The sequence below is a fragment of the Rhinopithecus bieti genome, unplaced genomic scaffold, assembly GCF_001698545.2.
Source record: "Rhinopithecus bieti isolate Rb0 unplaced genomic scaffold, ASM169854v2 scaffold_5273, whole genome shotgun sequence".
In the NCBI taxonomy this organism is placed as follows: domain Eukaryota; kingdom Metazoa; phylum Chordata; class Mammalia; order Primates; family Cercopithecidae; genus Rhinopithecus; species Rhinopithecus bieti.
This window is the reverse complement of record NW_016805057.1, coordinates 238,484-261,725: the sequence shown is the minus strand read 5'-3', so window position 1 is coordinate 261,725 and position 23,242 is coordinate 238,484. Positions and strand designations below refer to the sequence as shown.

Sequence of the window (23,242 nt, the reverse complement as noted above, 5' to 3'; positions counted from 1 at the left end):
ACTCAAGTACTTCCTCCTACAAAGATTTCCCTGCCTCTCCCAAGCAACAGCAGTATTCCCTTCACACTGTATAAAGGCTTTTTTTTTTTTTGAAACGGAGTCTTACTGTCTCCCAGGCTGGAGTGCAGTGGCACGATCTCGGCTCATTGCTAGCTCCGCCTCCCGGGTTCACGCGATTCTCCTGCCATAGCCTCCCGAGTAGCTGGGACGAGAGGTGCCCGCCACCACACCCGGCTAATTTTTTGTATTTTTAGTAGAGACGGGGTTTCACCGTGTTAGCCAGATGGGCTGGATCTCCTGACTTCGCGATCCACCCGCCTGGGCCTCCCGAAGTGCTGGGATTGCAGGCGTGAGCCCCCCCGGCCTTAATGTACTTTTTCAAGGCACTTTCATACTCATTTCCTTTGATAATTATAACATTTTAATATAGGCTAGGCAGGTGTTATTATTTGCATTGTTCAGGTGAAGAAATTAAGGTTCATACCTAACATCTAAAATCAGCTAGAAGTGACAGAACAAGAACTAGAATTCTAAATCTCTGATGCTTCCTCTTGTAGTATTTCCTCTTTACCATGATGTAGTGGTCATGAATATGCACCACTCAGCTCTTCGGTTGAGAGAAGCACAGTTGGCTGGTGTTTTCAGTGGCTGCCCTGGTGACCCACTAGAAGCTGAGGCCATGTGGTTTCAGGGCTGCAGCCAGCCAATAACTGAGACCTGTGGAAGTGTTAATGCAGGCCCATTCTTGCCAGATATGGGGTTCCCATAACAGGTGATTGGCTGAAGGACTCACCACTGAGACTGACCTAGCCCAGCCTTCCTTGGAACTGCCCGTCTGAGATTCTCCACACAAAATCCTCCTTTCTGCAGAGGTGTCAGAGCTACAACATGGTCTGATGATACTCCCTGCCTTCTCCAGCTCGCGCCTCTATCCTCCAACAGCATTCCCCTCATCACTTGCTCCTCCAGTCTGGTCTTGACCTCTGCTTCTTGGAAAACACTAACAAACAAGGAGCTATCAATTTTCTACCATGGTATTTTTACAGGATCCCTGGGGTCGCTTTACCAGCAGAAACCTCTGTGGTCAGTGGCACCTTTGCCTAAGTTTTGCTCGGGCCCACTAAGCCCACTCGGCCTTGCAGGCCGCGCTCATCTCATGCTGCTGGCTTGGGTCCCATTCCTGCCAAGGACGAGCTGAGCAGTGAGGGGTGTGTGAGCCAGCAGGTGTGGGGTCCAGCTACTGCACACAGCGAGGCATGCTGGCTGCAGCAGGGTGGGCATCTTCTGGCTCCCTGCAAGGCTGTGGCTGGACCAGTTGTCCCGCAAGCAGCTTCCATGGCTGGCACCGGGGAAGGTGGTGGCACCCAGAAGTTTGGAGACGTCAGGAACCACAGAGCCCTAAAGAGGGTGTCATAATCCTGCCTCGGGGACCTCTTAGGTCTGAGCTCCCCAAAAGGCTGCAGCTCTTCTCTCCTTCTTGTCACCCACAATGTGGCAAACAAGGGGCGTGTTTTAGACCTGTTTGTGTTAGAGCTCTTTCAGCTCCACCATTTGGTAGGTTCCAAGTTCTTGTCCAGTGCCCAGGAACAATGAGGTACGTGGACAAGCGGAGGGTGAGCAAAGTGAAGAGGAGCTTTACTGAGTGATAGAACAGCTCAGAGGAGACTCGCAGTGGGTAGCTCCTCTCTGCAGCCAGGGTGTCCTGAGGAGTGTTAGCTCTCAGCAGAGAGGAGACCCTGGAGTGGGTGGCTCTTCTCTACAGCTGGTCCTCCCGATGTCTCTCCAGAGACTCTGGCTGAGTCCGGGGATTTTTGTGGGCTTCAGATGGGAGGAAGTGTGTGCTGATTGGTTCATGGATGGCCATGGGCAGGTGTGGAAAAGCACCATCAGCTCCCACTGTGGTTCACAGGACTGGCAAGCTTCCTGGGCTTGAAGGTGGGGCTTCACCAGGGACCCGCCCTTTTCTGCCTAGGAGCCTATCTGCTTCCTACAGCTATTTATGGCACCCAGACTTTTCCAGCTGAGGGGGCCTGCAGGCCAGTGCTGAGATGCCCTCAGCAACCCCCTTGGCTTCCCTCCTGTGCTCATCAGTACCCAGGGGGCTAGCATGTCAGTGCTGCCCTGAGATGCACACAGCCCCCCAGGTTATGACAGCACCTAGGTTCAGCCTCAATTTTGCTCCAAGATTGGAGTGAGCACCAGGAACTCGGAAAGGCCAGACAGTGGGAGCAGGCACTTCTGAGCCTGTAGGAGAATGGGGGGTCTTCTCAGAACAGTGAGAGGGCAGAAATGCCTGGGTCCGCAACCCCAGCTGGGCAGCTGCAGCTGCGCCCAGGAGGGCAGGGCTCCTGCCTGCTCCTGGCCCCCAAGAGCACAGGGACGTCCAGGTCTGTAGCTGCAGCTGGGCAGCTGCAGCTGCGCCTGGAGAGCATGAGGCTCCCGCCCTGCTATCACAACAGGGGGCGGGACTTTCACCTCTTCCTGGCTTCTGCTGGCTCTGTGGAACACACAGCCCCAGTCCTGCCTCCCCCACTGCAACTGGCCATGCCTCCCCCAATGGCCACCACTGCCATTAATATTCTGTAATTCTTGTCAATTTTCTACGTCTTAGACATTATGTCGAGATGGGTCCCTGGGTGAGAATTTTAATAAATGTACTCTGTGTTTTTGGTACATCCTTGGTTAAGAACCATTGTTTTATGAGTAAGCTTTTATTTATAAATATTTTAATTTCTGTTATTGTAGCATCTTTGTAAGTGCACACTTTAAATCCCAAGGTACTGTTATGAAATTGGCTGGAAAGCCAATAGCACAAGTGAAGAAGTTTTGATCTGGGGAACCAACAAAGTCATGTGATTATGAGAAGGGAGAGAAGGCTATGAGAAGAAGAGTTCATACCAGATACATATAAGCCAGACAACATCCAGGAGGGAACTCAACACCCAGTGCTTATACAAAATGAAACCAATATAAACATAAATTAGGGAGAAATTACCTCATATGTTGTAGTAAGATTCTGTAGCACTTGAACTTGCCTAGAGGTTCTAGGAAGAGCAGCTAGAACCTGGCCACTAGAGAAAAAAATAAAAGAGGATTTTGATATTAAATAAAGAGTAAAGATGGAATACATTATACTGTGAGGAGTTTTTAGGTAATTGCAAAAGGGAAACAAAATTTAAAATGTTATTAGGACAGAGGATCTCACTATAGACTCAGTGTAAAAAGAGAACATATACTCTTAGTCTTTATGCTCCTAGGCAATTGCAAAATCAACAGCTCTCTTGACTGGGGGTCAGTTTACAGAGTACTTACTTCTTTTTTCTTGTGCGTGCATGTGTGTTTTAATTTTAAAAATTAAATATTTGATGCATAAGGTAATATTTATGCTGATCCTGGTTTATTATATAATAAAATGAATACCTGTGAACCCATCACCCCACTTAAAAAGTCCAACTTCCTTGACATCCTGGAGATCCTTGTGTGCTCCTCTCTGCCCCACCTCCTTGCCACATCGTCAAAGGTATCTTGTACCTCAAATTTTGACTTTTGCTCATTCCCTTGTTTTTCTTTATAGCATGGATTTTTAAACACATGTATGCGTGAATTCTGAAACAATACCCTTAGATTTGCCTGGTTCAACTTTATAAAAATGATATACTATATGTATTCTTCTGAATCTTGTTTTTTTTTCTCTCAGTATTGTATTCTCAAGATTATCATCTATGTGGAAGTAGCTAGCCATAGTTCACACGTGAAAGCATTTTCCTACAAGTGGAATTGCCATTTCATGGGATATGCACAGTTTTAATTTCATAGGATAGTGTCATATCAGTCCCCAAGTTTTTTGTATCAGTTTATATTGTCAGTAGCAGTGGAAAAGATTTCCTATTGTTCTTCCTCTTTGCCAATACCTGATGCTCTCTGACTTTTCAACTTTTCCAATCAAATTTTTATGAAATGAAATCTTCTCGTGATTTTGATTTTGATTTTCTGTCTTACTAATGAAGTAGAGTTGCTTATATTTGATTATTGGCCATTCATATTTTTGCTTGTGTGTTATGTTTATTCAGACCACCTGCCCATTTTTTTCTAATTTACTTGTATTTTCGTAATAATTTGTATAATTTATTTATATATTCTAAATACTAATTTCTTGTCAGTTATATGTATTGCAAATACATATTTTTTTATCATTTTTTTTATCATTTCCTTCCAGGTTTGTGTCATTTGTCTTTCTAGATACCTGATTTGATTGGAAATCAAAAAAATTTGATTGGAAAAGTTGAAAAGTCAGAGATGTAAAGATATTCTCTTATATTTCTTCTGTCCTTCCTATTTAAATTTTAAATTCAATTGAAAATTATTTGGTTGTGTGCAGTGTAAAGAAGAAATAGACTTTTTTTTCTTCTTAGCATCGTTTATTATTATGAGTTTTTACATCATCGATATTTTCCCCAGGGATCCACTATGTCAATTTGGTCATATATCAAGTTTCCATCCTGTTTGGCAGAGAAAATGCTGGCACATCAACACCACTGCCTCTTCCTGCACACAGAAAAACTTCATTACCCAGCCTTCCATGTGGTCGTGTTGAGACCTGGTGCCTGAGCTTCTGCCAATGGGAATGTGTGGGAGTGTTATAGGCGCCTGAGAGTAGGTGTGTCTTCATGTGCATGTGCTCCCTCTCATCCTGCGGCCAGAAGCAAAGAGCCCCAAATGTGGAGCTGCATTAATGGAAGCAGCCAAGGTCTCCAAGTTGAAGGAGAACACCAGGGAGAGTTCTATGACCTTCATCAATTAGTATTATGAGTGAGAAATTGCTCTGATCTGAATGTTTGTTTCTCCCCATAATTCATATGTTGAAATCCTAACCTCCAAGGTATTAGGAGGTGAGGGTTTTGGGAGACAATTAGGTCATAAGGGGAGAGGCTTCATGAATGGGATTAGTAACCTTAAAAAAGAGACCCCCTCCCCCTTCCACCATGTGAATATATAGCAGGAAGGTGCTGTCTGTGCGGAAGACGGGCCCCTCCGCAAACACAAGAATTAGCTGGTGCTTTATCCTGAACTTCCCAGCCTCCAGAACTGTGAGCAATAAATTTCTGTTGTTTATAAGCTACACCATTTAAGGCATTTTTTGTTATAACTGCCCAAACGGACTAAGACAGAAATAACCCTTTATTGTGTTAAGTAAAGCTATTTCAGGTTTTATTAGTGATTGTAGCATAATCTAGGATTACCCTTGATTATGCAAGGGTTGCCCTTGCTAATATAATGTGCTCTATTTCTTAGTTCTCTATTATGTTCTCTATTATGTTGATATATTTGTCTACCCTTGAGCCAATATTACTCATCTTAGCGATAGTAGCTTCATATTACATCATAATACCTTAGAGAACAAACTCTTGCTTCCCCTCTGCCCTGCCCAATTCTTTTTTCACAAGCCTCTTGCCTTGATCCTTTGCTTTTCACATAATTTTAAAATCAGCTGGTTATGTTTCATAAAAAAATGGAATTTTCATTAGAATTATATTGGATCAATAGATCAATAATTTGGAGAGAACAGATACACTTATGATACTGAGTGTCATTTATCAGCAAATACAGTGAATTTGTTTATTTGTCTATTCTTTTTTTTTTTTTTTGAGATGGAGTCTTGCTCTGTCGCCCAGGCTGTAGTGCAATGGTGCGATCTTGGCTCACTGCAACCTCTGCCTCCCAGGTTCAAGTGATTCTCCTGACTCAGCCTCCTGAGTAGCTGCGATTACAGGTGCACACCACCATGCCTGGCTGATTTTTGTATTTTTTAGTAGAGATGGGGTTTCACCATGTTGGTCAGGCCAGTCTCAAACTCCTGACCTTGTGATCCACCCACCTCTGCCTCCCAAAGTACTGGGATTATAGGCATGAGTCACTGCACCTGGCCTATCTGTCTATTCTTTAATGCCTTTCCAAAAGTTTTATAATTTTATATATAGATATTGGCTTTTTTTTTTTTTTTTTTTAACAGAGTCTTGCTCTGTCGCCCAGGCTGGAGTGCAGTGGTGCATTCTCAGCTCACTGCAACCTCCACCTCCCTGGTTTAAGCAATTCTCCTGACTCAGCCTCCTGAGTAGCTGGGATTACAGGTGCATGCCACCAAGCCCAGCTAATTTTTTGTATTTTTAGTAGAGATGGGGTTTCACCATGTGGGTCAGGCTGGTCTTGATCTCCTTACCTCGTGATCCACCCACCTCGGTCTCCCAAAGTGCTGGGATTACAGGCATGAACCACCGTGCCCGGCTGCACATTTTTAAATTATATTTTTTTCTAACAAATTTGCTTTTTCATTAGTAAATGATAACTTTTAATATGCCACCTCTAAGCTCTTTTTTGCTGAGATATAGAAATAAAATTGATTTTTGGTGTTGATTTTCTATTCAGCTCCCTTGATAGTTTTGATAATTTTAGTGTAGATATTTGGGGCGATTTTTCTCTTTGCAATTAATCATTACATCTACACATACTATTAGGTTGGTGCAAAAGTAAGTGTGCTGTTTGCCATTACTTTTAATGTACTTAATGTACTTCTAATACATTCTGCTTCTTTAATTTCAATGTTTATAGAGCCCCTTTCCCCTTCCTTTTGTCTTGCTGTGTTGCCTCGGACTCTAGTACAACATTGAATAGAAATGGAGATAAAATGCATGATTCATAATTTTAAGAAAACCTTATAATATTTTACCATTAGAATGCCTGTTTTAGATTTTTGGTAGATGCCTTTTATCAGTTTAAAAAAAACTCCTCGCTCTTTGTTATGAGTTTTTATGATGAATAGGTGTGGATTTTAAATGCTTTCTATAAGATGTGCATATGGGTGTTCTGGCTTAATCTCTTAATGTGGTGAATTGTATCAATAGATTGTTTAAAAAGCAGACACGTGGTTTGTTTTCTCACCTTTGCTTTGTTGTATTTCTATTTTGCAACTCTTGCTAAGGTTGTGAGAATTCTTAGTGATTCTTACACAGCCAAGGCAATAGATTAATGTGACTCAACATGAATTTACTTTCTTTTCACATACCACTTAGGAAATAATTTCTTAGTAAATGTCCTCATCTCTGCAGCTCTCCATCCAGTTTCATAGGTAAGTGATAAGGAGAGAAAGGAAGCAGTGAGGTGAGGGATTGTGGACTCTGTTAATGGCAATGGCATTCTTAGGTTTCCAGTATACCGTTGAGTAACCTCACAAGAACTATTTTATTTAAATTAAAATTAAGCTGTGTTGGTGGCATTTGCCAGCTGGGAGCCCCCCTTTTTTTTTAACTGAACAAGATTTTTCTTTTATTTTCAAACAAATATTGCCCTTGAAATATGACGATAAATATATTTTAAATTAGAAAAAAATGCTTTCCTCTTGCTTTATTTAAAGCTAATCTTAGACTTTGCTTCCAGTTATACCCTCCTTTATGAAATAACTAAAAACCTGGATAAAATGTATGGAACAACAGCACTCAAGACATTACACAACAGCAATATGATGACTAAATGCAACATGTGTTCTGGATTGGATCTCGGAACAGAAAAAGGGCATTAGTGGGAAAACTGGTGAAATTCAAAAAAGTCTGGAGTTTAGTTAATAGTAATATAACAATGTTGATTTCTCAGTTTTTACAAATATATCATGATAATATAAAATATTAACATTAGGGTATACTGGGTGAGGGGTATACAGTTATATTACAATTGGCAACTTTTCTGTAAATCCAAAAATATTCCAAATAAATCATCTTATTTAAGAAAACCATGTACCAAGAGCTCTGGAAGCACAGAAGAGGTTATGATAACTTTTCTGTTTGTCTTTATTAGCAAAGCCTTCATAGAAGGGATGTCTGGGTGCATAGGTGCATAAGAATGTCTAAGAGTGGGTAAAGGCACAATAGCAAGAGATAAAGGGCATTGTTGGGAAAATGGCTCTTGTTCATTGTTGCCAAGTATAGGATACAGGTGTTTAAAGCAAGAGAAGAATGGGAGCTAAACAGAAATGAGTGTGGGAAGTTATGTTCGTCCTCCCCTAGAGAAGGTCTTGAATGCATTCTGAGAAATTTGGACTTTATTTTGTAGGCAATTAGAAGTTAGAAGGGTAACATTTGAGCTGTGATTTATAAGGATAACTTTATTTGGTTTTTTGTTGTTGTTGTTTGTTTGTTTTTGAGATGGAGTCTCGCTCCATCACCCAGGCTGGAGTGCAATGGCGCGATCTCGGCTCACTGCAACCTCCACCTCCTGGGTTCAAGCGATTCTCCTGCCTTAGCCTCCCGAGTAGCTGGGATTACAGGCATGCATCACCATGCCCGGCTAATTTTGATATTTTTAGTTGAGATGGGGTTTCACCATGTTGGCCAGGCTGGTCATGAACTCCTGACCTCAGGTGATCCATCCACCTCAGCCTCCCAAAGTGCTGGGATTACAAGTGTGAGCCACCACGCCCACCGAGGATAACTTTAACAAGGGTGGAGGGTGGCTTTATTTTGGAAATCCTTAGTAAAATATTCTGAATTCTGGAAATAAGCCTGTGGAGACTTGATCATCAGAAGAGGGGAAAAGTAGCTAGACTGAGAAATTTTATGTCAATCTCTGGTACAAGTTTAGCATAAACTGTTAAACCAGTGATTAAAGAAATATGTTCAAGGATATGTATTACGGCATTATTCATAGTAACAAGGATATGTATTACAGCATTATTCATAGTAACAAGGATATGTATTACGGCATTATTTATAGTAATAAAACCTAAAAACCATGTGAATGCTTAGCAGTAACAGAACTGTCGAATGTTGGTAGTGTCTCTGCATTCTAGAATGCTTTTCAGTCATTATAAAATATGAGTTTGATTTATAAAAGTTAACTTGGGGCTTTAAATGACATATTAAGGGAGAGAAGCAAGATGTGGAAAACTTTATGAACTATGATCCTATTTTGGAAAATAAGTTAGAAAGATAAAGAAAAATTGTATGTGTTAAAAGCAGGAGAAAATTATACACAAATAAACAACACATTGTTAGCTTTGATTTGGAGGGTGAGAAATGGCAATTGAAGGCTTTGGTAAGTGGCAGGGGAAGAACAAATGAGATTCTTTTTAAAAGAAAGGTTCCTGTAGTACCAATAGGAGATACAACATTCAACGAATGTACAATTATACACAGGGATGTATAACTGCATAGAGAAATGTATGAAAGGATGATCACAAAAATGTTCATATTTTCCTAGGATGGTGAAATTTCATGATTTCTATATTTCTATAACGCTGATTTTATGATTTTCTATATTATTTACTTTTTAAACCCAAGAGAACTCTTATTCTTGTATTTATTCAAGAAAATTAAATTTAAAGAAAAATCTCCTTTGACTGTGAAAAAGCCACTAACAAGCTTCTCAGCGATGCTGGTAACCCTCTCATCTTATCAGCACATTCCTTATTGTTTTCATAAACAGAATGTTCTCTGGGCCCTTAGAGGAGCATCGTCACCCAGTGGGTTTTCTAGCCTTACATAGCATTTTTATTCTAGTGTGCTCCATCTCTGTTTTCACCATCTGCCACATTCGCTCTGACATTTCTAGTTCAGATGGTGCGGGCCATGCTTTCTCCAAGCTTCCAAAAACCATCCTAGCTGCATGTTTGTGCCACCTCTTAAGGAACTAACTAGAATGTTAAATTCTGTAGCATGGGTGAGTGCACCTCCTTTGGGGTATAGTCCCTTTCCTTTGTTAATATGCCCAGCACTTCCACAGCCAGTGTATGTTGTGACTACCCTAAGTTACTGGCTTGGAGGCCAGGAGGGGAGATGGGAATAGATCCTGAGGGCTAACTATAGGACATGCCATTACAGAACTGAGCTCTTTGATAGCAATGGCGATGTTAAGATCCCTATATAGAGAAGCCAGGCAGGAGGGCTTAACCACCAGTAACAAGTTGGGCACAGTTATTACAATGAGCAGTAAGGTCAGAGTGGCAGCCAGAGGACCATGACCCTCAGAAAATTGTCGAGTTGGTTAGGAGAACACAGAGTTCTTAGGCGCAAGATAGAGGAGCAGGCAACAAAAGGATTGCTCAGTCTTTACAATAAAAATAAATCAAGGCTGGATAATGAGAGAGGCTGAGGACAGCTATCCTAATCAAAGGTCATAATCCATTGCCTTTTCCAGATCTGAGCTGTTCTTAGACCCAGAATTTCTTGCCTGAAGGAGGAGTCAGGTCCCCACAAGAAAAGACCCTGCAACTGTATAAAAAAAGAATCTGAAAAGATCGTGACTCCTTTAGTCCTTTCCCAAAGAGACCTGTGGAAATTTCCTCAGGTAAGTCTGCACACTGGGGAAAGGGTAATACTCAAATATTTTCAGGTCAGTTGGATGCACGGTCAATATCCAAGTTGATTTTGAAACCTGGGTATCTGGAGTCCTAGCCTAAGTCTAGCTCGTAGGGGGTGCACCATGTCAATGGATTCCCCCATGATTATTTCCCTGGTCACCAAATGTATAATCGACACGAACATACTAGGCAGCTGGCAGAACCTCCACATTGTTTCCTTGACTGTAAGACAAGAGCTATCATAGTGGGAAAAGCCAAAAGGAAACCTCTGAAATTGCCCAACTTCCCAGCCAGATATCAAAATTAAAAAAAAAAATTCATCCTTGGGGGGAAATGACAAATATCAGTACCACCCTTAAAGACCTAAAAGATGCAGGGTTGGTAGATCCTATCAAATCCACATTTAATTTGCCGTCTGGATCCCACAAAAACCAGATGGATCCTGGAAAACGACAGCAAACAATCAAACTCAACCAAACAGGATTCCCAATTGCAACCGTAGTGCTTGATGTGGCATCTTTGCCGGGGTAGAGTCTCAGGCATATGGTATTCAGCTATTGCGCTGGATATGCCAGTCGGAAAAAGCACCAGAACAGTTCACATCCACTTGGGACAGACACCAGTGTATATTTACAGTCTTCCCTCAGCTTTAATTAACTTTCTCACTCTACAGCTGCAAGATGTGTACTTGATATAAGCCCCCAACTACTGTGCTCTGAAATCTGTCCCTGCATTAGTGCTAATACCACATTTTCCACTGGCTGCTTGCAGCTAATAACTGAGTATGGTGGGGATACTAAGGGAGGCTCTTTCTACAAAACTGGAAACTCTTCTGATGAGTTACTTTGGCTATAGGACCTTTTCTTTTTTTTTTTTTTTTTTTTTTTGAGACAGAGTTTTGTTCTTGTCACCCAGGCTGGAGTACAATGGAGTGATCCAGGCTCACTACAACATCCGCCTCGTGGGTTCAAGCGATTCTCCTGCCTCAGCCTCTTGAGTAACTGGGATTACAGGCACGCATCATCATGCCCGGCTAATTTTTGTATTTTTAGTAAAAACGGGGATTCACCATATTGGTCAGGCTGGTCTCGAACTCCTGACCTCAGGTAATCCACCCACCTCAGCCTCTCAAAGTGCTGGGATTACAGGCGTGAGCCACTGTGCCTGGCCAGGACTCTTTGTTGGTTTTGCCAAAACTTTCTTAGAACTGCACTATGACCTGAAATGTTCCCTACCCGCTTCCTTCCTTTCCTCTCTCCTCCACAGGGGTTAAGCTTGCATTGCAGTCTCATGGCTCTCCCAGCCTCCTTCAGCCCTCTCCCTGTTTCTTGCATCTAAGCATTTTCCCCAACACACCTCTTGCACAGCTAATCCCATCTTGGTGTCTGCTTCTCAGAGGATCATAACTGACACAAGTAGGAAGAGGAAGTCTGATACATGGACAGTCAAGTTGATAGTGCATGGGTGCAGGTAAAAAATGAAGTGGACTGGGCACAGTGGCTCACGCTTGTAATCCCAGCACTTTGGAAGGCTGAGGCGAGTGGATCACCTGAGGTCAGGAGTTCAACACCAGCCTGGCGAACATGGTGAAATCCCATCTCTATTAAAAATACAAAAAATTAGCTGGGCGTGGTGGCGGGCACCTGTAATGCCAGCTACTTGGGAGGCTGAGGCAGGAGAATTGCTTGAACCTGGGAGGCAGAGGTTGCAGTGAGCTGATACCACACCACTGCACTCTAGCCTGGGTGACAGAGGGAGACTCCATCTCATAACAGAAAAGAAAAATGTAAGGGGTTCTGCATTATGGACTCACTCGGGTGACCGAAAGAGAGCAGAGAGGGCAATCGTCCCAAATAGGCAGAGCTTCAGTGTTGCATCTCATCATACACCTTGTGTGGAAAAGGTGTCTCCAGTGTTAGAAAATGCAGGAATTCATGGATAGTGGCAAGTGACATGACCGGAAAACCCCTCAAGAACCTGGAAGAAGAAATATTGACAGATTGGAGATAAAGAGATTGGAAAAAGGGGGATGTGAATGGAACTATGGGAGTAGGCAGAAAGTGTGAAGGTCTTTGTATCACTTATTAATGCCTAACCAGGAGCACCCACAACAGAATAGACATTAAACAACTGCATAAACAAAATGACTCAGCCAGTTGATGTCAGTCAGCCTGTGTCAACAGCCACCCTAATGCTGGCACAAAGGGCACTTGAACAGAATAGCCTGATGGCAGAGATGAAGTGTGCATGGCTCCAGCAGCATGGACTTCTCTCATTAAGGCTGATCTAGCTACTGTTGCTGCCCCATGTCTAACTTGCCAGCAACAGAGACCAAAGTGGAGCCCCAGAATCAGCACCATTTCTCAAAGAGACCAGCTAGTCACTTGGTGGTAAGTTGACTACATCTGTCGTCTTCTACTCTGGGTATGTGTTTGTCTTTCCTGCCCGCAGGGCCTCAGGCAAGCATCACCATACAAGGGCTTGCAGAGAGTTTGACCCACTGATACAAGAGTTCACATAACATCCTATCAGATCACGGGCTGCACTTTACAACAAGGAAATTACAGAAATGGGTCCATTACCATGGAATCCACTTAGCCTCTCACCTACCACAATACCAACTTGCTGCTAGTCTGATACTGCAATACAAATGGTTTGTTGAAGGATCAATTGAGGTGCTAACTTGGAAGGCAACATCTTCCAGTACACACTTTAAATCAATACCCATATGGTGCTGTGTCCCTACTAGGTAGTATACATGGTTCCAGGAACCAAGTTGGAGTGTTTCCGTTTACCATCACTCCAGGTAACCCACTTGGAGAATTAGTTCTTTAAATCTACAAATATGGACTCTGTACTTTTAAAAGTTCTGGTTTCCAGAGAGCATAGGAAGAGTTCCTTTAAACTGAAAGCTGTTGTTCCTGTCCAGTCATTTCAGTTTCCTCATGTTGATCGATTATCAGGAAGGAGAGGAGTTACCAGGGGTTTTCTAGCCATGCAGGAAGGGTATTTGACTCCAATAATCAGAAGGACATCGAGGGCTACACTTACATACTGAATGTGGCATCCAGCTTAGGCATTCTGTAATATTTCCTCATCCAAATTTGATGTATACAGATAATTGCAGCAGCCATGGCCCAAGAGGGCCCAGTGACTATGACTCAGATCCTGAGGGCTGAGGCTCTGGGTTGTCTCACCAGGTAAACCACCTAGAGTAGAAGAGGTGCTAGCAAAGGGTGAGGGGGAAACAGAATGGGCAGGGGAGAAGAGGAATGACAAGTATTGGTTACGGCCTCAAGACTAGCTGTAACTGTGAAGGTTGTAGTTTATTTCACTAACTTTCCTCTTGTATGTTTCCTTTAGGAAGAGAGACCAAGCAGAATCCCAGAAGAGTTGATCTCAAAGCTTATTTTATGAAGAAAATTGACCTGAGTGACACAAAGGGTTGGATTGTAGTAGATGTCATGTTTTGCTGCCTAGATCTGCATCCAGGGATGCACCCTCGTTTCCTCAGCTTCTTCATTTCCTCAGCTTCTGGGAGGGTTGGCAGCTGCCATTCCCACCTGAGTCCTTTTCTAGGACTTGCCCTTGCCTGAAGAGAGCTGTGTTGCCCAACATGATGCCTCCTCCAAGGTACAATCCACACCCAGTGATTAATAAACAGGGGTTACAAGCCCCAGTTTGGGACAACTTTACCAAGCCAACCCAGCCTCAAGGCTCTCTGCAGGAACAAGTGAAGCCATAGTTGTGACTACATCACAGTTCAATTTCTCCTCTGCCCAAGCCTCCTTCCTTCATTCCTCCACAGATGTTGATCCTGAGACTCCTTTCCAGTAAACTTCCTCCATGCAATCTTCATCTCAGAGTCTGTTTCCTGGGTAAACTAACCTGCAACTGATACAAATGCCTGTTCTGTGAGATAAAACACTAAAAGTGCAATGCGAGTGGTATAAATATTCTGCTACAGGAATACAAAGTCAAATATCATTTTTGGCTTAGGTAGTCAGAGAATGGAGATATTCTGAGTTGGACTTCTGAGATAGTGGGATTTGATAGGTGAAGTGGAGATGAGATGGCATAAGACTAACATAGGCAGAATTTTGCTAAATGAATTGGAGATGAAACATCATAAGTGCAGGTGCACAAGTAGAAAAGTAAAATCAGAGCTCAAGGAAGGGGAAGTGATCCAGCTGGGCAGAAACATGGGGCCTATATAGAGATATACCAGGAAATAAAGCTAGGACAAATGGCAGGGTAGGACCTGATTGTTGAGGGTCTTAAATGCTGGGGTCAAGATTATGGCCTTTACTTGCAAGTTGGTTGGGCATGATTCTGGGAGTTTTAACAAAAGATGTGGCAAACTCAAAGCTTCCTTTTCATGTAAAGTATAGAGAAGTGGAGGTTCATATCATTAAATCACTGTAATTTCAGTGTGAACTTCCTAACATTTTGAGCTAACCATGAGATAGGACAACTTATCAAGCAATGAGCTCTCCATTATCTAAACAGAAGCTAAATTTCAAGTCCATGTAGAGGAAATCTTGTGTTGACTAGAATATAAGGTGTTTGGAGGGACTTTTCTTCTTTTTTACTGATATTTACTAACTTGGATATTTTGCTAAGTGCTTTACAGGTATTCTTATTTAATCCTCACAAGGCAGTATGGTAGATAATCCATTATATCGAAAATAATGGGCCCGGCATGGTGGCTCACGTCTGTAATCCCAGCACTTTGGGAGGCCGAGGCGGGTGGATCACCTGAGATCGGGAGTTCAAGACCAGCCTGACCAACATGGTGAAACCCTGTGTTTACTAAAAATACAAAAATAAGCTTGGTGTAGTAGCTCACACCTGTAGTCCCAGGTATTTGGGAGGCTAAAGCATGAGAATCACTTGAAGCGGAAGTTACAGTGAGCCAAAATCATACCACTGGACTCCAGCCTGGGCAATAGAATATGACTAGGTCAGAAAGAAAGAAAGAAAGAAAGAAAGAAAGAAAGAAAGAAAGAAAGAAAGAGAGAAAGAGAGAAAGAGAGAAAGAGAGAAAGAAAAGAAAGAAAGAAAGAAAGAAAGAGAAAGAGAGAGAGAGGAAGGAAGGAAGGAAGGAAGGAAGGAAGGAAGGAAGGAAGGAAAACATGCTGAGTAGACAGTATTAAACTAAAAAAAAAAAAAAAATCCTAATGTATTAAAGAAGGAGAAAAGTCCAAAAAGTAGTCAACAAGCAGAGAAAGAAAGAAAATATAAAGGTAAAAATGTGTATTATCCAAATGAGGCCTCTTTCTTAAGAAGAAAAAATTAAGGAAATTCAAAAAATAAGTTAGGAAATAGTGAGTAAAATTATGAAGTTAAAATTCACCAAAATGTATTGATATGTCCAAGTTCAGCTTGTAGTGAACAGACTCTTCTTATGCAGAATTTGAGCAAAGTGCTAACACAACAGAGTTAGGTAATGGGATGAGGGTCAGATCACTCTATTTTGGAAAACTAGGTTTCGCATGACTGCTTCCTCCTTACTTAGTCATAGACAGCGGCTACAACTACCCCGTAAAAGCTCGTTACGAGTGGAAAGAGGGAGAGGCTGTGATCTCGTTTTCTTTTCTTTTTTTTTTTTCTTTTAGCAAGTTGTTATGGTTCTGTAATAAACCACCCTCCCAAAGGGATGAGGTTTCGGGGTGTACTCCCTTCACCTCAGCCTAGTAGGGAGACTTCCAGGAGATAATGAGAGAGTTTAATGTTTCCTCAAATTTACAGATGCAAAAACTGGTGCCTGACTTCTCCTGATAAAGCTAAACCTGCATGTGGCTGGTCTCTAGTTGGCTAGATAGTAGTAGTTAAAATGGAAAGAAACACTTAAAGTTAGATGCTGTCGGATAGGACCACCTAAAGGGATGGAAGGTTCTCAGCAGCAAGAGCCCAGAGGTAGAAACAAGACTTGTAGGGGTGAAGGATGGAGTCACAAGTAAACACCTGGACAAAGAAGCATCTGTCCTGGTCCAGAGGCTTCCCCAATAAAGATGTCTCACACAACTCTAAGAATTTAGAACTTGAGAAAAAGACTAACAAGAAAAAGAGTAAGGTGTGTGTGTGTGGAAGAGGTGAGGCAGTTATTTTCCTATAAATAATGTTAAATTAAACTAAATTTGGTCTGAGGATGCCTCGTAACTTGAGTCTCTACGTAACAAACTGCAACCTAACTTAGGAGTTTTTTTTTTTTTTTTTTTTTTTTGTACTAACGAGGTGAGCCTCAGCCAATCACAGCAGCCAAGCTACAGCCGCCACGCTACAGCCAATCCCATGTGGCCAACTGATCAGCCCTTGCCCAGTAAGACAACTGCTCACCTGTAACTACTCAAGCTGCTTCTGGACCTCATTTCCATTTGCTGTTTGTAAACGCTGCCTGCCCACCTAGCTGAGCAGAACTCTCTGAACTTCTTGCGTTTTTGAGTGTTACTTGATTAGAAAATTGTTCTTTGTTCAATTAAACTTTGCTAAATATAATTCGTTTAAAGATTTTCTTTTAACAACAAAGATGGAACTGACATTCTAATTTCTAAATTGAGGCTATTTGTATTTTTAGCAGGACCCAAGGACTGTCGCTTAAGAGCAGGCTAAAAAGCCTTGAAATTTTCTAACTTTCCATGCAAGAGCAGTGATAGATAACCCCACTAAGCAAAATGTCATAGGGCTAAGGGAGAAAAAAATACAGCTGTGTTTCGATTGCGTCTCTGAATGATACAATTACAGCACTTACACAATAACCACTTGAGAAAAAAGAACAGCCTTACACCAAAAATAGAATGAGAAGTACAAGCACAATGAAGTAACAGGTCACTTTACACAAAAAGTAAAGTGAGGCTCAAAGGGGACGAGCAAATTGCCCAAGGCTGCACTGGTGATAAGTAGCAGATCTGGGGCTTGAATCTAGATCCTGAGCTTTTAATACCTATGCGACACTTCCTCTGTTCCATCCCTTCTGAGAATGCGATTATGTTCATTGGGGTGTATTCCCTACTATGGATTACAGGGGAGGGTTCACACTTTCATGTTCTGAAAGATTATTTTGAATTTTAAAAGCTGGCAAGATGTCTCTGAAAAATGGAACATAGCCCAAGGCTGCAATTTTGTTGTACACATTACAGTGTTTTAAGGCCACTGGTGGCCTGTTCTTTGAGATGAAAACAATACATCAGTAGGAGTTAAGTGAAAGAGAGTAAGCTGGTCTCCAGGTACCCATATAGTATGTGAAGTCAACAGAAGGAAAACTTCCTGTGGTCTATTAATAATTCAGAAGCCCTTTATCCTCAACCCTCTTCCTTCTCTAATTCCTAAGTCTTCTTTTCTTCCTAGTTTCTCTTACTTTCTCTTTCCAATAGCCTGGGCTGGCAGGCTGCATTTAGGTAATCACTGCACAATACAATTACTGACTCTGTTTACAAGATTCTTGCTGGTATTTTATTTTTACCCTTTATAGTGTTTGGCTTTTAAAAGCAAATTAATAGGGAGTCATGATTTTTTGGCTGCCTTTGTCTTTGGCATATGACATTTATGCCTTTAAAACCTGTTGTTGTTGTTCCAGGGCATTTCACTGATGAAATTGATCAAAATGAACCTACAAATCAGCCACTAAGAGACTACATGAATAAAAACTGTTATTAGGAAAATGATCATGGAAAAAAATTATAACAAAGAACAGGTTTAAGAAAAAGCCAGAGTGTTAGCTTTTTTTTTTAGAAGGGTTTACATTCTCAACCCCAGCAATAATTTGTCAAAGTCTGTTGCTCTGAGTGAAATTAGATTTCCTTTTTAGCTTCAGGAATAAGCCATTCCTGGAAAAGTGGAGCTCAGAAACATTTGCTACAAAAATTTATTTTTACTCACAGAAAGAATAATTTGCAATGTTATTTCTAGTGAAGGGATGGGAACCAGGATTCAGATATTCATCTGTCTACAATACTGAGGTCCTCCTACCTCCCCTGCCCTACAAAGGGGCCCTCGCAGTATACAAAAGTATTAAATATTTTTAGTGTGATATTCTTTGGTTAAAATATAGTCACATTCTTGTTCCTTCTTCAAGCATAAGTATCAGTCAGATTTCAGAGTATAAGCTGAAGCAACAAATACTAAGAAAACCCATGCATGAAGATATTTTCTCACTCTTTTTTTACTATTTTATTTTTGGCTACTTCTTTTATTTGCATTATATTTAGTGTCACTAAGCTGCTATACACGTACTCATTTGAAGAGATGTGCTAAAGCTTTTGGTGTGTTTTGCTATTGATTATCCGATCTAAGAGTTTGGGTTAATCTATGATCAAGATGGCGGTCTGCGGTGAATCCACCTGCCCGCCAACCTCTGCAACAGCCAGCTGAGGATACTTGCACTGGGCTGACGCTGAGGCCATGATTAGATCTGCTAGGGGGTGAGGACCATGAAACTGGACCTCCAATCCTGAACCTCTCTTCCAAGCTACATTCCAAACCAACTGTTGCCTCCAACTCCCTTTGACTAAATCTGACCTCCCTTCAAACTGGCTCTCTTCCTACTTTCCAGATTTTATGGAGGCACTGCTGTGCAGTGCACAGAGTTGAAATGAGGCTCGAGTGGGTTTGAATCCAAGCTCTACACTTACTGTTTGATCTTGGGCCAACGATTTATTCTTCCTGAGGCTCAGTTTCCTCCTTTGTAAAATGTCAGTAAAGATTCCTAGCATGTAGGATTTTGTGCATTTAAAGAGATAACATTTCTAAGTGACTAGCTGAGTGCCTGGCACAAACACAGGCACTAAATAAGCAGAGGTTTCCTCCCTTTCCCCTCACTGTCAATGGTACTGCCAGTGTGTACAATAGCCAAGTTGGACATGTTGATACCAGTTTTTCTCTTCTCCCCCTTTCCCTTAATTGAAGCCAATCATCAAGTTATAGAATATTAGAACTAACAAGAACCTTAGAAATCCTGACCATATGATTCACCAATAAAATACAGAGAAAGACATTTCTGATCAATGCAGCAATCTTGACCCCCATGTCGATTAAATAACAACCATTATTTTATGATAGAATTTGTTGCTCAACATTTGACAATCATATTGAACAAAAGAAGATCAATCAACTATAATCAGTTCAGGGATCATGTACAAACACAGCTTCAGGCTCACAAGTCAAGATCTATTTTCCAAAACTGTTGTCCTATGGTTATTTATGACTACAAACTTTTTTTTGGTGGTAGAAAAAGTATCCCTGGTACATTCCTTTGCCCTATGTCTCTTCTTTCTTTGTCATTTACTAACATGAGGAGAGGGATCTGTCTCAAAGATAATTGAAGGAGAAAGCGATCATGGAACCAAAACAAAGGGGAAAAATAAGACAATTCCAAAGGAAACAATATCAATGTTTTAAAGCCTAAAAATTGACTACTTAATAAATTACCTTACATGTACCCTGGAACTATTTGCTCCATGCATTGCATGAGCTCATTTGTGTTCTTCTAGATAGCTTATCCTGAGGGAGTCTACTAAGCAAAATAAGAATTAGATGATAGTTCTTTATCACACAACTCTTCTTCCTTTCATAGTCCATGCTAAATAATCATGCATGATCCAAACTTCCTATTTAACCCTTCACCCTCTTCTTCCTCCTATGTTCCATGTACAAGGGGAAAATAAATGATCCATAGTTAACTTTTTTTTATGTGAAGACAGGAGGAATACGAATCATACATCAAGTTAGAATATAAATAATTATGTTTATAAAAGATTGAATTTCTTGAATCTTCATACTCACTGGATATGCATATCATCCAATGTTCTCCCAATAATAAAACCAGAGCCAGGAAAGAAAAAAGACCCTGTCTTTAGTGATAGCCCATTGTGCTAAAGTCTACTTATTTGCCAGGGCAACTTGGAAAGTTCTGAAAGACCTGGCCTTCAGATTTTACCATTTTGCCCACCAGCTCAATGCACTGACTTAACACGATATGTGGCAAACAAGTGAGGAGAGTGGCCCACCACAGTCTAGGATTCTATTGGGTTACCTCTGAAACGCGAAGACATGCTGCTCACAGAAGAGAACAATGGGTACAAGGACTGCAAGACTGCAAAGCTTCATCCCAACAGCAATTTTCTGTACAACAAATTTCTCTGAAGAGAAAGACCCAGATCATTGATTGCATAACAGCCTTCTTTACACACTGGTTAAAATATAATGGCATGTTCCCTCTTGTTCCTGTGGGTCAATCAACTTAGCTTCCATTTCCACTCCCAAAAAGAGAAATACTTTTGGCTTAGTTAGACTGTTGCTTGATAATTAAACACTCAAAAAGAGTATGATGAGGGTTGCTCTTAATTTAGACTATCTAGAATATGTGTAACTCCTTGGGGAAGATAGGGCCAAGAATAGAAGGATGGTAATACTGTAGGATCTTGTCTGGTTTGTTGCAGAACAATAGCTATAGAATACTGACTAATGGATATGTAGCCCATGTTGAGGGAGGTCTACTGTGAAGTAGTATAAATGTCTTCCCTTGCCTCTGACTTTTTCAACATTTTAAATTTATGAAGACATAAAAAGTGAGTTCCTCAAATGTGGCTAATCCAATCCAATGTTGAAGTGCAGTTTGTAAGGATGATTACAGGATCTCTGTTCAAAAAGATGTTTCCTTGATTGTATGGAATGATGGGTCCACCCCCGATAAGAATACTATTTCATGAAAGCTGGTTCAAGCAATGTAAGACATCAGGTCACTTTGAATCTCATTTATGTAAAGGTCACCATAATAGCCATCAACTAAATCCAGGCCCATCCCCTATAATCTTGAAAGTAGCATCGAATAACATTTTGTCTAGTATGAGGCCGTATCCTACCCTCTGTAAGTGGGTGGAGCCCTCTTTTTCTACATTCCCATTGGTTAATGCATTTGAATGTTCTTGAAGTCAGGATTGGCAAATTTGCAAAATAAATCAGCCTGCCCACAATTAACTTCTAAAAAAGAAAATAATTTATTTTTTTTTTTTTTTTTTTGAGACAGAGTCTCACTCTATAGCCCAAGCCGGAATGCAGAGGTGCGATCCTGGCTCACTGCAGTCTTCATCTCTGGGACTCAAGCAATTCTCCTGCCTCAGCCTCCCAAGTAGCTGAGACTAGAGGTGTGCCCCACCACACCTGGTTAATTTTTTTTGTATTTTTAGTAGAGACAGTGTTACACCATGTTGCCGTGGATGGTCTCAAACTCCTGAGCTCAGGAGATCCACCCGCCTCTGCCTTCCAAAGTGCTAGAATTACAGGTGTGAGCCACTGCACCCGGACAGAAGAAAATAATTGAGATTTCAAACTTTTCCTTTTGAGATTCAAAGCTCTTGAATGATATTTAATGAATTCAGGTGACCTCCACTGTAACCACTTTTTGTATAAGAAAGAAGAAATAAGAAAATACATGTGTGTCCGCTTATTTGTGGAGAAAGAAACACAGGAAAGATAGACTAGAAATCAATGAGATTGGTTATCCAAAGGGGGTGAGTGGAAACAGAGTGGAAAACACAGAGTAGAAGAGACAGGGAGGGCCGCTTCTTTGGGTGAAGCTTTTTGAATAGTTCTGAACTTTAGAACTACTCTGAATTTTAGAACCATGTTGTTTTCACATATGTACTTAAAACAAGCAAACAAATTTTTGAAAAGAATACAAACAAAAGCAAATGAACCTGTGTTTCAAATGAATAACATAATCACACTGAAGGAGAGAGAGAAAAACCCAAGGAACTTTTACCTTATCTTTTTAACATAAAAGGTAACTCTAAAATAAACAGTCAAAATAGTCAAATTAAAATATGCTAGTAAATTCTATCAATTTTTGTGCTAATTATTTTGTACCTGTGTTTCTTCTTTATTTTATCCTGTTTCCTCTCTGGGGAAACAGAAACACAGGATACAAAAGAAACGGACTGCACAAAAAGTAATAAATTTTAAATTACATTTCTTATTGCTGAAGCAATCTCTTAAAAGTTCCTATAGCAAAAGTCTACAGGTGATAAAATCTTTTACGCTCTGTGTCTTTAACGATAGCTTTCTTTTGCCCTCACTTTCAAGTACTAGTTTAGCTGAATGTAATATTCAAGTGTGACGGATGCGCCATTGCTGTTTGGTGTTTCCTGTTACATGGTAGGAATCTACTGCCCAGGTAAGTAATTGTTGTTCCCTTGCAGTTTAGCTGTCCTTTCTCCTTGGTGACTTTTAAGGGATTATCTTTATCCTTGGTGCTTCTCAGATCCATTACTCTGGTCTAGATATGAATTTATTTTTTATTATCTTGCTCAGTACACAGAATGTACTTTTGATCTGAGGATTCAGACATTTCTTCAGTCTTGGAAAATCATTTTATTATTTCTTCAGCTATTGTATCTCTGCTAGTGCCCTGTAGGGGCTCCTGTTGGAGCTTCTTGGTCTGTCTTTCATGTCTTGTAACTGTCCTTTCATGTTTTAAAAACTCATCATCTTTGTCTCTGTATGCTGTATTCTGGGTGAGTTTCTCAGCACTATCTTCAAATCCACTAAATCATTCTTTGAGTCTAATTTAGACTACATAGTCAATTGAGGTGTTTTAAATAATTATCTCGATGACTATATAAATCATTTACAGCTGGTTCTTTTGCATGTTTACTGATTTTGTTTTTATACCAGTATTTTAAAATATCATTTAAGATTTTTTTCAATTTTTACCAAAAGCAACGGCAGCAAAAGCAAAATTGACAAATGGGATCTAATTAAACTAAAGAGCTTCTGCACAGCAAAAGAAACTACCATCAGAGTGAACAGGCAACCTACAGAATGGGAGAAAATTTTTGCAACCTACTCATCTGACAAAGGGCTAATATCCAGAATCTACAAAGAACTCAAACAAATATACCT

The 23,242-nt window shown here is 40.9% G+C and overlaps 1 protein-coding gene and 1 long non-coding RNA gene across 4 annotated transcripts in view; one reads left to right on the top strand and one right to left on the bottom strand.

Annotated features, from left to right (window-relative positions):
* Nucleotides 1-17,064, top strand: part of LOC108528949 (uncharacterized) — a 48,233-nt gene extending 31,169 nt beyond the window's left edge. The window contains exons 2-4 of one of the 2 annotated variants that reach the window (XR_001885347.1): nucleotides 10,183-10,332; nucleotides 13,709-13,978; nucleotides 16,583-17,064. This is a non-coding gene — a long non-coding RNA (uncharacterized LOC108528949). Of the gene's footprint in view, nucleotides 1-10,182; nucleotides 10,333-13,708; nucleotides 15,086-16,582 lie in introns of those variants that run through there. The other variant, XR_001885346.1, reaches the window with a different exon arrangement.
* CPB2 (carboxypeptidase B2) overlaps nucleotides 1-20,516 on the bottom strand; it is a 51,385-nt gene extending 30,869 nt beyond the window's left edge. The window contains exons 1-2 of one of the 2 annotated variants that reach the window (XM_017870961.1): nucleotides 20,376-20,516; nucleotides 2,996-3,071 (exon numbers count right to left, since the gene is read on the bottom strand). In XM_017870961.1, the coding sequence (XP_017726450.1) occupies nucleotides 2,996-3,071; nucleotides 20,376-20,449 (150 nt within the window). In that variant the 5' untranslated portion in view covers nucleotides 20,450-20,516. The remainder of the gene's footprint in view (nucleotides 1-2,995; nucleotides 3,072-20,375) is intronic. The other variant, XM_017870962.1, reaches the window with a different exon arrangement.
* Between the last annotated feature and the right edge of the window lie 2,726 nt (nucleotides 20,517-23,242).